We start from the raw sequence: 13,360 nt of genomic DNA, 5'->3' as shown, positions 1-13,360 counted from the left end.
TCTCTTACCAGCTCAGGGTAAGTAGCATCACGAACTGAGAACAGCTCGGTCCAACCATTATTCTTGATCCACTCACAAAAGGGTTGCTTGGCGTCCACGAATCCCCTTGAAAACCATCGCGAGTGATCAATCTTACACCCATTCACACTCTCGAAGACCTGAGAGTAGGTGCATTCCACTACTTTCTTGCCCTTGTCCTTTTGCTGTTGTTTTCCCTTTGAAGAGGTGGCTTGGACAGTTTGAGCTTTCTTGCTCGGCGTAGTGACTTTAGTGTGGTCACGCTGGGTAGAAGATTTGGGATTTTCATCGGAGCGGTTGTTGGATAAACCAGCACCGGAGAAATTCAGAGAAACGTTCGTCATATTCTCAGAGAAGTTTTGGGAAGTTTGGAAATTTTTAGAGAGAGTAATTGGAATGCCAAAGTTTTCTAAGCGTAAAGAGATAAAAGTGGGAATTCGTCCACTATTTATAGAGGTATTGAGTTGATCTAAAGAGTTGGGTTGTCAATTTGACCTCGAGATTCTCAATCGACAAAGATTCTGGCATTTATGACACATACGGCGCGTGTGTTTTCTAATTATAGCGCATACGTCATCCTAGGTGGCTATTTAATTCGCGTGCTTGCATTAAATTTTGCAACGGATCTTTACTCAGTGTTAAGAATTTCAAGCGTTTAAAATTCTGAGTAGTCAGTGTTATGCAAAGAAGCAGTTCTTATGCTTAGTAGCTCAGCTTAAGATAAACACTCAGCATATATATATCTACTCAGCAAGCATAAGTCATTCAGCATGGTAATTCACTCAGCATGCATACTATACTTGGAATTTATTGAAGAGGATTAAACATACCAATGGCTTCTCTAAGTATGTTGAATTGCTCACGAGCCAGTGGCTTTGTGAAGATATCAGCAAGCTGCTCATTCGTTGGGACATGGGTCAGCTTGATCTCTCCCTTGAGTACGTGATCTCTGATGAAGTGATGTCTTATGCTGACATGCTTCATCCTGTTGTGCTGGATTGGGTTCTTTGATAAGTCAATGGCACTTTTTTTTTTGTCACATTTGACTTCAATTGTTTTGGTTCGAACGCCATAATCTTCAAGCTGTTGCTTAATCCATAGGACTTGAGAAACACAGCTTCCAGCAGCAACGTACTCAGCTTCAGTGGTTGACAGGGCTACTGACGCCTGCTTCTTGCTGAACCAGGACACAAGACAGCTCCCAAGGAAGTGGCATCCTCCTGAGGTGCTTTTTCGTTCAAGATTGTCTCGTCCATAGTCAGCGTCAGTGTATCCAATGAGTGTGAAATCATGAATATTGGGATACCACAAACCTGCATTCACTGAGCCTTGCAAATATCTAAGGATTCTTTTTACAGCTATGTAATGAGATTCCTTAGGGTTAGATTGATATCTAGCACAATAACATACAGAGAACTGAATGTCCGGCCTACTAGCAGTTAAGTAAAGTAGAGAACCAATCATACCTCGGTACAATCTGCTATCTACTCACTTACCATTTTCATCAGCGCAGAGGACAGTGTCAGTGCCCATTGGGGTAGATATTGACTTACAATTCTCAAGTTCATACTTCTTCAATATCTCCTTAGCATACTTAGTTTGACTGATGAAGATGCCATTTTTCCCTTGTTTGATTTGAAGTCCAAGGAAGAAATTGAGTTCTCCCATCATTGACATTTCAAACTCAGTCTGCACCTGCTTACTAAATTCCTTGCACATTGACTCATTAGTGGCACCAAAAATAATGTCATCAACATATATTTGATCCAGCAGGGTATCTTTACCCTTTCTCTTAATGAATAAGGTTGTATCAGCTTTACCTCTGACATAATTTCTAGTCAGCAGGAAACTGGTCAGCCTCTCATACCAAGCACGCGGTGCTTGCTTGAGACCATATAGAGCCTTTTTGAGCTTATAAACGTGGTTTGGGAATTTAGGATCCTCAAACCCTGGAGGCTGATTAACATAAACTTCCTCGTTTATAACTCCATTAAGGAATGCACTCTTAACATCCATTTGAAACAATTTAAAGTGCATATAGCTTGCATATGCACATAAAATTATAATAGCCTCTAGCCTTGCCACTGGGGCAAAGGTCTCACCGTAGTCAATACCTTCTTGCTGGCTGTAGCCCTGAGCTACAAGTCTTGCTTTGTTTCTGACCACGTTCCCTTGTTCATCCAGCTTGTTGCGGAAGACCCATCTTGTTCCTATGGTCTTCTGACTTCTTGGTTTTGGCACTAAGTCCCATACTTCATTTCTTCTGAACTGATCAAGTTCTTCTTGCATTGCATTCATCCAGAATTCATTATACTCAGCTTCAGCGAAATTCTTTGGTTCCTGGATTGAGACGAATGCTACGTTGCTGAGGTATCTCCTGAGTTGATTCCTCGTCATTAGGGTGTTCTCAGCGGCATCAAGAATGGCACTCTCTGAGTGACCTCTTGGTATTCTAATCTCCTTTGGTAGATTGATGTCTTGTGCTGGTGGTGTTTCAACAATCTCTGCAGGTGTAGTTTGGCCAGTGAAAGTAATTTGAGTTTCACTTTTACCTTTGGTCAGCCATTGAGGCAATGACTCAGCGGCTGTTTCTTGGTCAGCGGGAGCTGAGTGTGGATCATCCTTAGTCAGCTGCATGTCTCTTCCTGCAGGGTTAGTTTCATCGAACTCAACATGTACTGACTCTTCTAAGACATGAGTTTGTTTATTGAAAACTCGGTATGCTTTGTTGTTTGTTGAGTAGCCTAAAAAGATAGCTTCATCAGCTTTTGAGTCGAACTTAGCTAGGCTGTCTTTGGTATTCAAGATAAAACATTTACAACCAAAGGCACGAAAGTATCCAATGTTGGGCTTTCGTCCTTTCCAAAGTTCATAGGGGGTCTTCTTTAATATAGGTCTAACTAGAGCCCTATTAAGAATGTAGCACACTGTGTTAACAGCTTCTCCCCAAAAGTACTTTGGAAGCCTATGCTCATCCAGCATTGTCCTGGCTATTTCAACCAAGGTTCTGTTTTTCCTTTCAACAACCCCATTTTGTTGAGGCGTTCTAGGAGCAGAAAAATTATGGTCAATGTCGTTGGTTTCACAGAATTCAACAAACTGTTGGTTCTTGAATTCTCCACCATTATCACTTCGGATGTGAGCTAACTTAAGGTCTTTATCATTTTCAAGTTTTCTTACCAAATTTGAAAATGTCTCAAAGGTTTCATCATGGCTACTCAGCAAGATGATCCAAGTGTACCGAGAAAAGTCATCTACAATGACCAAGGAAAATCTTCTTCCACCCAAGCTCAGCGGCTGGACTGGACCGAAGAGATCCAAGTGTAGCAACTCTAATGGACGCTTAGTTGAGATAATGTTTTTACTATGAAAAGATTGTTTGGTTTGTTTTCCATCTTGGCAAGCGTGGCATAATTGATCTTTTTCAAACTTAAGTTCTGGCAGTCCCTCAACCAATTGCTTTCTTGCTAATTTAGCCAGGAGGTCCATGCTTACATGACCAAGTCTCCTGTGCCATAACCAGGAATTTTCTTCCTTTGATACTAAGCATACAGTTTTTGAAAACTTCTTTTCTAATATAACTTTCTCCCATTGTCACATAGCTGAGCTACGCTGAGTAAGTTATATTTGAGTCCGCTAAGTAGGGAGACTGACTCAATAGTAGGATTGCTATTGAAACACCTTTCCACAAGATTTTTATTTGACAAAATCATCCATGATTAAAGGATAACTAAATTTAAGTGCTTTGATTTTATTATACTAATCTGTTTGTTCAATATTGAGTACAAATATATATATAAAGATAAGGACAGGACAACGTCAGCATGAGATGAACAGAATAAGCTAAGTGAAATGAAGGTCAGCATGGAAGCCTAAAATATCAAGCTGAGTGAAATTAACCTTAGCACCAAAAGACCAAGTCATAACAACCCAACACAAAGAGAATAAAGCTCAGCATAAGAAGCCGCGTTAACGTTCGTCTAACAAAGCTGAGTGTATCTTCAGGACAACATGAAAGAGTCGTTTGCTAAAGGACAATGATTATCGCCCCTCTGTACCAATAATTGAAATCTTGGAAATATACAGAAGACGAATTCCGAGATGTATGGGTCAATGGATTATTGGTAAAAGACAACTGGTACAAAAAGACAAGTCTGACGCAAGAAGACAAAGCCTGACGCCTGAAGAAAACAGAGGAAGGGAATGGCTTGAACAGTCTGAAGCTGACCAGAAGATGTTCCCTAAAAGAGCCGTTTTGGTGTTAACGGCTAAAACAATTCAAATGATCCATCTGCAGATTTCCATCTATAAAAGGACAATCAAGAACCTTGGATCATTGTCGATCAACAAAAAAGAAAAATACAAGAGAGAAAGAAACAATTTCAAAGCACTCAAATACAAGAAAGATCTTACAACAAACTTTCTATTCCCTGTGTAAATGCTAGAGTGATTCTTTGTAATCTTCTAAAGTGTTCTTTACTGAAAAGAGAACAAGTGTTTATCAATTGTAATATTGAGAGTGTCGTGCTGAGTGCTTGGTTGTAAGCATTCAGTGGTAGAGAAATCTAGGTGCTGGGTTGTAGCACTTAGTAGGAGTTGAATAGACGAATAGAGGAAGGTACTCTTACATATTCAACTGCCTTGTAATCGGTTTATGCTCTACCTTTAAAGAGCTCAGTATTGGATTCAAAAAGCCCGGAGGACTGGACATAGGCAGAGAGGCCGAACCAGAATAAGTGATACTGAGTAATCTCTAAACTCTCTCTTAATATATATATAAATTTCATGTGTTGTTTGTTCTATGTACTCAGCATATAAATTGCCTAAGCTGACCCTGAGTAAATAAATGGTGCTGAGTTAGAAGCTGACCTCCAAGAGTGTCAATTCCTAACTTACAAGAAAAACAACCTTAGTCAACATCTGACTAAATCTGTCTTGAAACATATCTCACCAAGCTGACCAAAAGCTGAGTTCACCAACTCATAAAAATTTATAAGTCAGCTTATCAAATTAAACACGAAAAAGTTATATTAGTTCCTAACCCCCTCTTGGAACTAATCACACGGGACCAACAAGTGGTATCAGAGCCTAAGCTCACTACTCAAAGATCTAACAATCTTGAGCTGATCCCGAAAAATGGGTGAGAATAGCACTCGTTTCCTTCCCGGGAACCAAACAACACAGATACTCCCTGAGGGATTATCAATCACTAGACCTCCCCTATTCTTTGGGTCAAATTATACATTCTGGAAGAATAGGATGAAGAACTTTATTCAAGCCACAAACATGAGTGCATGGCTTGCAATTGTTCAAGGTCCACATGTGCCATACAAAACTGTTAACAATGAGAAAATTGTTAAAAGTGAAGCTGAGTGGACAGAGGATAACCTCAGAAAATTACAAAATAATGCTTCCACTATAAATATGCTTCACTGTGCTCTAGATGCTGCAGAATACAATAAGATTTCAGGTTGTGAGTCAGCTCAGGAGATTTGGAAGAAGCTTGAAGTAACCTATGAAGGCACAAGCAAAGTTAAGGAGTCTAAAGTCAATCAGCATATGAGACTCTACGAGCTGTTTGAGATGAATGAGAATGAAGACATCTCAGAAATGAACGCAAGATTCACAAACATTATAAACGAGCTCAAAAGGCTTGGAAAGAACTTCACTAAAGAGGAACAGGTGAAGAAAATCCTGAGAAGTCTGCCTAAGAGCTGGTAAGTAAAGAAAACAGTTGTAGAAGAAGCTCAAGACTTGACTACCTACAAATATGATGAGTTGATCGGATCCCTGCTGACCCATGAAATTTCTATGAAAAACTTTGAAGCTAAAGAGAAAGAAAAGTCAGAAGACAAGAAACAAAAGTCACTTGTCATGAAAGCTGACTCAACTGAAGCTGAGTCAACTGATGATGAGGAAATGGCTATGTTCACTAGAAAGATGAAGAAGCTGTTAAGAAGAAATGACAGAAACAGCAAAAGGTCATTCAGAAGAAGTGACAAATACAAAGCTAAGTCAAGTGACAAATACAAGAAGGACAGCTCCAAGTCTGTCACATGTTTTGAGTGCCATCAAATTGGGCACATCAAGTCAAGCTGTCCCAACCTTAAGAAGGAGAAGAAGGGAAGCAAAAAGGCTATGGTAGCAACATGGAGCGATAGTGATGAGTCAACCTCATCTGAAGCTGATGCAAATGAAACAGCCAACATATGCTTCATGGCTGACGATGCTGACCATTCTCAATCTGAGCATAATGACCTCTCTGATGAAACTGACCATGAGGTACACATTAATGAGGTAACACCCTTACTTTTGTTTAGAAATGAGATGGTAAATGCCCTGAGTGATTTATATAAGCTAACTAAAAAATGCAATAACAAAATAAAATCACTTAGCAGGCGATGTGACGAGATTGAAGAGGTCAAACTGAGTGACCTCCGATATCTCCTCCAGGACAACTCAGATTTACATACCAACATGCAAATCATGCATAAGTTTGTCACGGAGGTCCAATCTGAGTGAAAGAAACTTAGAAAGGATGTCACAACCTTACAGAGTCAAGTGAAAGGCTCAAGTAGAAATAAACCCCATGCTGAGTACGGAAGTACTAGTCAGCATAAGCAATTCACTCAATGTGAGTGTTGTGGAAAAAGGGGGCACACAAAAGATGTGTGTTGGCATAACAAGCGGATTGTCCAATGTGACTTCTGCGGAAGAAAAGGGCATTCCACAAAAGTATGCTGGCATGCTCAACACAACAATGCTGACCATACTCAGGACAACCCTCAAAGGGTACCTTTTTATGACTTCTGTGGTAAGCCTGACCACACTATAAAAGTATGTCGTCACAAGTTGAAATATGACACTAGTGAAAAAATGACCATTTGCATCGACGCATTTGCATCGGCCCTTACAAAGCGCGATGCAAAAGATTCATTTGCATCGGCCCTTTATTTGGGGCCGATGCAAAAGGTTCATTTGCATCGGTCATTTATTTGGGACCGATGCAAAAGGTTCATTTGCATCGACCCTTATTAAGGGCCGATGCAAATAAACGTATTATTTGCATCGGTCCTTTTAAAAGGGCCGATGCAAATACTAATTCAACTATTTGCATCGGCCTCTTAAGAAGTAACGATGTAAATATCTGCCGTTTATAAAAGGCGATGCAAATAGTATTAGTATAAAATTTGGATTTTAGGGTTAATGTACTTATTTGCAGCCGCCTCCCATCTCCCTCCTCTCCTTTTCACACGATGGAAACTCAGCTCCCTTCCATGGCTGCCTTTCCCAAAATCCTGAAATGAAAGGCCCAAGAATTCTATAAGTTTACGACTCTCATTCCTTCTCTCACTCATTTAGCCGCCAACCCAGTTTCAAGTCCAGGTGCGGTGTCAATGGCTATCGGCGTTCTCACTCTTCAGGGTTCTTTTAACGAACACATTACAGGCACTCTTTATATCTCTTTTTTTTTGACATTTTCCATGCAAAGATTGTTCCTTTTCTTCTTCCCATATATTATTGTTAATTATCGATATCAATCATGCCTTCAATTGGTGTAATTTGGCAGCGCTTAGAAGATTGGGGGGTGAAGGGAGTGGAAATAAGGAAACCAGACCAGCTTGATGATGTCACCTCTCTTATTATTCCCGGTGGTGAAAGCACTACTATGGCTAAGCTTGCCGAGTTTCACAACTTGGTTCTTTCTCTTACTCTGTTTCTCATGTTTACTTATAATAAGATATACCTCATTAATTGTTCATTTTAGAGCTGTGCAATTCTCCTTAATCATTGTTTTTGTGCCCATAAATGTTTGCAAGTTGTTTGCTTTATTGTTTCCCTGTTGAATTTGGTTTTCTAAATTTGAATGCTTCCTATGGATTGCCCATAAACATTAACCACTAACTTTTTTTATTAGCATTCCTTGAATTATTCATAAATATGCATACTTCTCCATCTTTTTCAACTATGCTTTTTTCTGATCAATGCTAATTTTGGATGTAGTTCCTCGACAAAAGTATTGTGAATCTATCCACAAGACTGTAAGGAGAAAAACACGAACTGTAATGGTGGGAAATGTACCTCTTGGTAGTGATCATCCTATCAGGGTCCAAACTATGACAACAAGTGATACTAAAGATGTTGCTGGAACAGTTGAAGAGGTTTTAAACTTTCTGTTTGTCTTTCTCTCTTCCTTTAGTATTTTATTTTTATTCAATTTAATCCGTGAAGCTAAACTATTTATTCCCTATGATTGTTTGTTAGCAGATGTCATTGCCTGTGCTGTAGTAATCTTGGACATGTGAATGCAGGTTGAAAAACTTATAAAAGAATTACCAAGTGTTCCTACTGACTGGTCAAATGGAGATTTAAGTTCAAATATGAAGAATGCTATGAGCAATGACACTTCCTTACAATCCATTGAGAATGGATCAAATATCAGGGAGACTCAAAGCATGCTTTTAGAGAGAATTGCCATACACTAATCATAAAGCCTGCAAAGAAATCCCCAATTTTGTTAAGGATGGTAGTGTTAGTCTTTGCAATGGTTTGTGGTGTTTATATCTGCTCAACCTGTTTAAAGCAGATAAGCACTACTAGTATGATCAAAATTGAAGATATTCAAGTCATTGAGAGACCCATTTCTGTTAATCAACCAGATAAGCATAATGTTTCTAGTTCAGGTTTGTGGTGCTTCTAATGAGCATGAGCTTCCAAAAAAAATTCATAAAGCATGCAAAAGATGCCTATACACCTGATCTCATTGTGGCATCTGACTGTATGCTTGGTTCGTAAGAACATATTAAGTAGATGACCAAGTTTAAATAGTTAGAATATTAATTGGTTTTATCATTATTTCAGGAAAAATTGGATATGGTACTGTTAGTGAGGCCTTGGCATACAAGTTACCATTTGTCTTTGTTCAAAGAGATTATTTCAATGAAGAACCTTTTCTAAGAAATATGCTTGAGGTGAAATTAATTTATTTGCTTGACAATATAGTTTTCTGTCTCCATCCATTCTCTATCTCTTTATATTCACATGGTTTTGATACCTCTCTTTATTTTATTTTCAAACAGTATTATCAGAGTGGTGTCGAGATGATTAGAAGAGATTTACTCACTGGACATTGGCAACCTTACCTTGAATGTGCAATTAGTTTGAAAACATGCTATGAGGGAGGCATTAACGGTGGTGAGGTATATCATTTCTTTTTGGCTTGACCACAGCTGATCGAAGCCCTTCTTCTTTAAGGAAGGATGGTGTCAGCCCTGGGGACAAAGTCAGTGTGTCTCAGAGAAGAGGGAGGTCTGTGTCGAGGCATGGCTCACGAGTTGGTGAAGTGAAGGAAAATGTTGGAAATAGCTATGCTGGTGGAAGCCAGTTGAATTCGGAAAATAATTCGCGGAGAAGGCGCTGAGTGTCGGTTATTCGATGTCAGATTAGTGATTCTGAGGTAAAATTTTGGCTGCTTCCTCTTTTGTTAGTTCTAATTAGCAATGTCTTATGCTTTTGCACTTGTGTGAACTTGTTTCCAATAAGATTTATTTTTGTTAAACAAGACAAAATTTTCGTTTTTTTCATTAATTAGACAATCCAATCATTGCATTTTGAACGTTTTATTTCATTTATTTTCTTTAATTGATGTGTAAAAAGTGATAGGTAGGGTTTCAGCTCTTTAGATGCTTTTGCTATTAATCAAACTGGTTGATTAATTTAGAAAAACTTAAGACTTTTGTAAAAGTGGAATTGACTCATGTCATAATAGTGTTGTTTCTGTTGACAGAATTTTTTCAATGAGAAACTTTCATGTATCACATCATTCTTATAAAATTTCAAAATAAATTATTTCGACAAGGAGACAGTATCTTGGATTTTGATTGATGCTTTCCCGGAATTTGTAAATGCAACATGATTTGCTGGGATTTGATGATACAAAATTGTATACTTGGGATCTATGTCTGCCTTTATTGATTATTTATGTGTATCGGATTGTTTTATATGCCTAATGGTCATGAACATCATATGTGCATATGTTTTCAATTGTTTCATCTCTGATTGGCATATGATGTATGCTGTTTTCCTGCAAATAGCAGAGTGATTTGGATTTTTATCAGAACTCAAACAATGGTGGTTCTTCGAAGAGCTTCAGTGGCAGAAACAATCAGGTGGCATTAGCAAATAAGACACCTGTTTCAAATCACAAACCAGGACTTAGACGGTCTCTTAGCCAAAGAGATTTGAAGTATCAAGATGGTTATTCTGTAAGCATTATAATCTCTTCAAGCTATTTTAATTTGCAACTTCTTTATAATCCTTTATTTGAGGGGAAAAATAATACTAAGTAGCTTGAATATGAATGTTGACAGTGAGGCCTTGTCCACTGACTTGCCTTATGTTCATCTGTACATGAGACCTCTATGTTCACGGTTCGTTTTATCATAAGGTATATCACTTTGACCTCTTTTGATAACTTCATATGTATAATAGCTGAGCTGCTTTACCTATTTATGACTTGCCACAATTGTGTTTTATCCATAGGGTGAGATTGGTATGCAGCAAATGGGTTTGCAAGCACGCCTTATGAGCATGCTCTGTCCAGGGGATTATTTGTTATAATCTTGTCCAAGTATTATCATTTGAGAGTCCTACATTCAATCCAAATTATAGAACTCCATTCAATCCAAATTATTATTTTTTTATTTTTTTAAATGACATTTGCATCGCCCGTTTAAAAGGGCCGATGCAAATGAGACTGCATTTGCATCGGCCCTTTAAAAAATGTGATGCAAATGCTATATCATTTGCATCGATCCTTTTAAAAATGTGATGCAAATGCTACATCATTTGCATCGGCCTTTTAAAGGGCCGACGCAAATGCTACAACCATTTGCATCGGCCAACGGCCGATGCAAATGTGATGCAAACACATTTGCATCGAGGGCTTTTGCATCGGCCAATGGCCGATGCAAATGGCCCTAAATGGCCGATGAAAATGGCCATTTTTCCACTAGTGTGACTTTGCACCTGTTTACACTAACAAGAAAGGACCCAAAAAGAATTGGGTACCTAAAAACGAATAGTTTAAAATGCAGGTCAGCTTGACATGCGTGGAGAAATCAAGACTTTGGTACATAGACAGCGCATGCTCAAGGCACATGACAGGTGATGAAACACAGTTCATCACACTAGAACTCAAACGAGGTGGAAATGTAAGCTTTGGAGACAACAAGAAGGGTAAGATAGTCGGCTCAGGCACTATCGGAGGTAATCCAACCATTGAGTCAGTCTCCTTAGTTAAAGGTCTCAAATACAATCTACTAAGTGTAGCTCAGCTCTGCAAGAGCGGTAGAAAGGTTGTATTTGATGATACTAAGTGTCAAATACTCGAGGGGAACACAAATGAATTGGTTTTAACTGCCCCTCATGTAGAAAATGTATACATGCTAAATTTAGAAAAACAGTTTTCCAAAAATATATGCTTAGTGTCTAAAGAGGATAACTCATGGCTATGGCATAGAAGACTTGGGCATGTCAGCATGGACCTTCTCGCCAAATTAGCTAGAAAGCAATTAGTTGAGGGATTACCCAAATTAAAATTTGAAAAAGATCAATTGTGTAAAGCTTGTCAGCAAGGCAAACAAACTAAAAAGTCATTTCAGAGCAAAAATATTGTCTCAACCGAGAGACCATTGAAATTACTACACTTGGATCTTTTCGGACCTATCCAGCCACTCAGCTTGGGAGGTAAGAAATTTTCCTTGGTCATTGTAGATGATTTCTCTCGGTATACTTGGATCATCCTGCTGAGTAGCAAAGATGAAACATTTGAGATGTTTACCACATTGATTAAAAAGCTTGAAAATGACAAAGACCTAAGAGTAGCTCACATTAGAAGCGACAATGGTGGAGAATTCAAAAACCAACAATTTGATGAATTTTGTGAAACCTATGGTATTGACCACAATTTCTCTGCTCCTAGAACACCTCAACAAAATGGGGTTGTTGAAAGGAAAAATAGAACTATTGTCGAAATAGCTAGGACAATGTTGAGTGAAAATAGGCTTCCAAAGTACTTCTGGGGAGAAGCTGTTCACACAGCATGTTACATATGTTGGTCCCTGGTAATTAGTTCCAAGGGGGGTTAGGAACTAATATAACTTTTTCGCGTTTTAATTAAGCTGACTATAAGTTATTTTGTGAATTTATTAACTTAGCCTTTGGTCAGCTTGGTGAGATATATCTCAGGACAGCTTTAGTCAGATGTTGACCAAAGTTGTTTTCTTGAGAGTTAAGAAGTGACACTCTTGGAGGTCAGCTTCTAACTCAGCACCACTTACTTACTCAAGATTAGCTTAGGCAATTTATATGCTGAGTAAATAAAGCAAACAACACATGCAATTATAAGAGAGAGTTTAGAGATTACTCAGCATCACTTATCCTGGTTCGGCCTCTCTGCCTACGTCCAGTCCCCAGAGTCCTCTGGGCTTTTTGAATCCAATACTGAGCTCTTTAAAGGTAGAGCACAAACCAATTACAAGGCAGTTGAATATGCAAGATTACCTTCCTCTATTCGTCTACTCAACTCCTACTAAGTGCTACAACCCAGCACCTAGATTTCTCTACCACTGAAATGCTTACAACCAAGCACTCAGCTTTACACTCTCAATATTCCTATTGATAACAGACTTGTTCTTTTTGAACTAAAGAACACTTTAGATGATTACAAATCAATCTAGCATTTACACATAGAATAGAAAAGTTGGTGTAAGATCCTTTTTTGTATTTGAGTGCTTTTGAAACTTTCTCTCTTGTATTTTTCTTTTGATGCTTCGGTGTATATCCAAGCTTTTCGATTGTCTTTTTATAGAAGGAAATCTGTAGATTTGATCGTTTTGAAATGTCTTAACCGTTAACACCAAAACGACTCTTTTGGGGAACAATTTCTGGACAGCTTCAGACTGCACCGCCATTCCCTTTCTCCGTTTTCTTCAGGCGTCAGGTTTGTCTTCTTGCGTCTGGTTTGTCTTTTTGTGCCAGTTGTCTGTTTCCAATAATCCAACGTCCCATGACTCTTGGAATTAGTCTTTTAGGTGTCTTCGAGGTTCCAATTATTGGTGCAGAAGATTGGCAGACTTTGTCCTTTAGTGAACGGATCCTTCATGCTGTCCTGACTATCACTCAGCTTCGTTTGTTCTCTTCGAATGTTCAACGTTCATGCCGAGTTCCTTCTAGGTCAGCTCCGTTCTGTTTAACCACTCCTGAAGAAATCTTCAACTTTAGTCAGCTTCGTTTTGCTTCTGAGTTTTACTCCACTCAGCTTCCATTCTGTCATACTGAG

At 38.7% G+C, this 13,360-nt stretch overlaps 1 protein-coding gene across 3 annotated transcripts; it reads left to right on the top strand.

Annotated features, from left to right (window-relative positions):
* The first annotated feature begins 7,250 nt into the window (after positions 1–7,250).
* Positions 7,251–10,941, top strand: LOC136235059 (L-arabinokinase-like). Of its 3 annotated transcripts, XM_066024576.1 has the most exons (9): positions 7,251–7,467; positions 7,589–7,717; positions 8,023–8,180; positions 8,331–8,702; positions 8,881–8,990; positions 9,099–9,475; positions 10,116–10,283; positions 10,389–10,465; positions 10,561–10,941. In XM_066024576.1, exons 4-6 carry the CDS (start codon positions 8,543–8,545, stop codon positions 9,240–9,242), a joined length of 414 nt encoding a protein of 137 aa, XP_065880648.1. In that variant the 5' UTR covers positions 7,251–7,467; positions 7,589–7,717; positions 8,023–8,180; positions 8,331–8,542; the 3' UTR covers positions 9,243–9,475; positions 10,116–10,283; positions 10,389–10,465; positions 10,561–10,941. The 3 variants fall into 3 exon arrangements, 2 of the variants coding, with proteins under 2 accessions (XP_065880648.1, XP_065880649.1); XR_010691629.1 differs by lacking the exons at positions 7,251–7,467; positions 7,589–7,717; positions 8,023–8,180; positions 8,331–8,702 and adding an exon at positions 8,736–8,806; XM_066024577.1 differs by lacking the exons at positions 8,881–8,990; positions 9,099–9,475; positions 10,116–10,283; positions 10,389–10,465; positions 10,561–10,941 and having other exon boundaries at positions 8,331–8,703.
* Positions 10,942–13,360: the final 2,419 nt, after the last annotated feature.

This window comes from Euphorbia lathyris, chromosome 7, assembly GCF_963576675.1.
Source record: "Euphorbia lathyris chromosome 7, ddEupLath1.1, whole genome shotgun sequence".
Lineage (NCBI taxonomy): Eukaryota > Viridiplantae > Streptophyta > Magnoliopsida > Malpighiales > Euphorbiaceae > Euphorbia > Euphorbia lathyris.
This window is presented reverse-complemented; position numbering and strand designations above follow the sequence as displayed.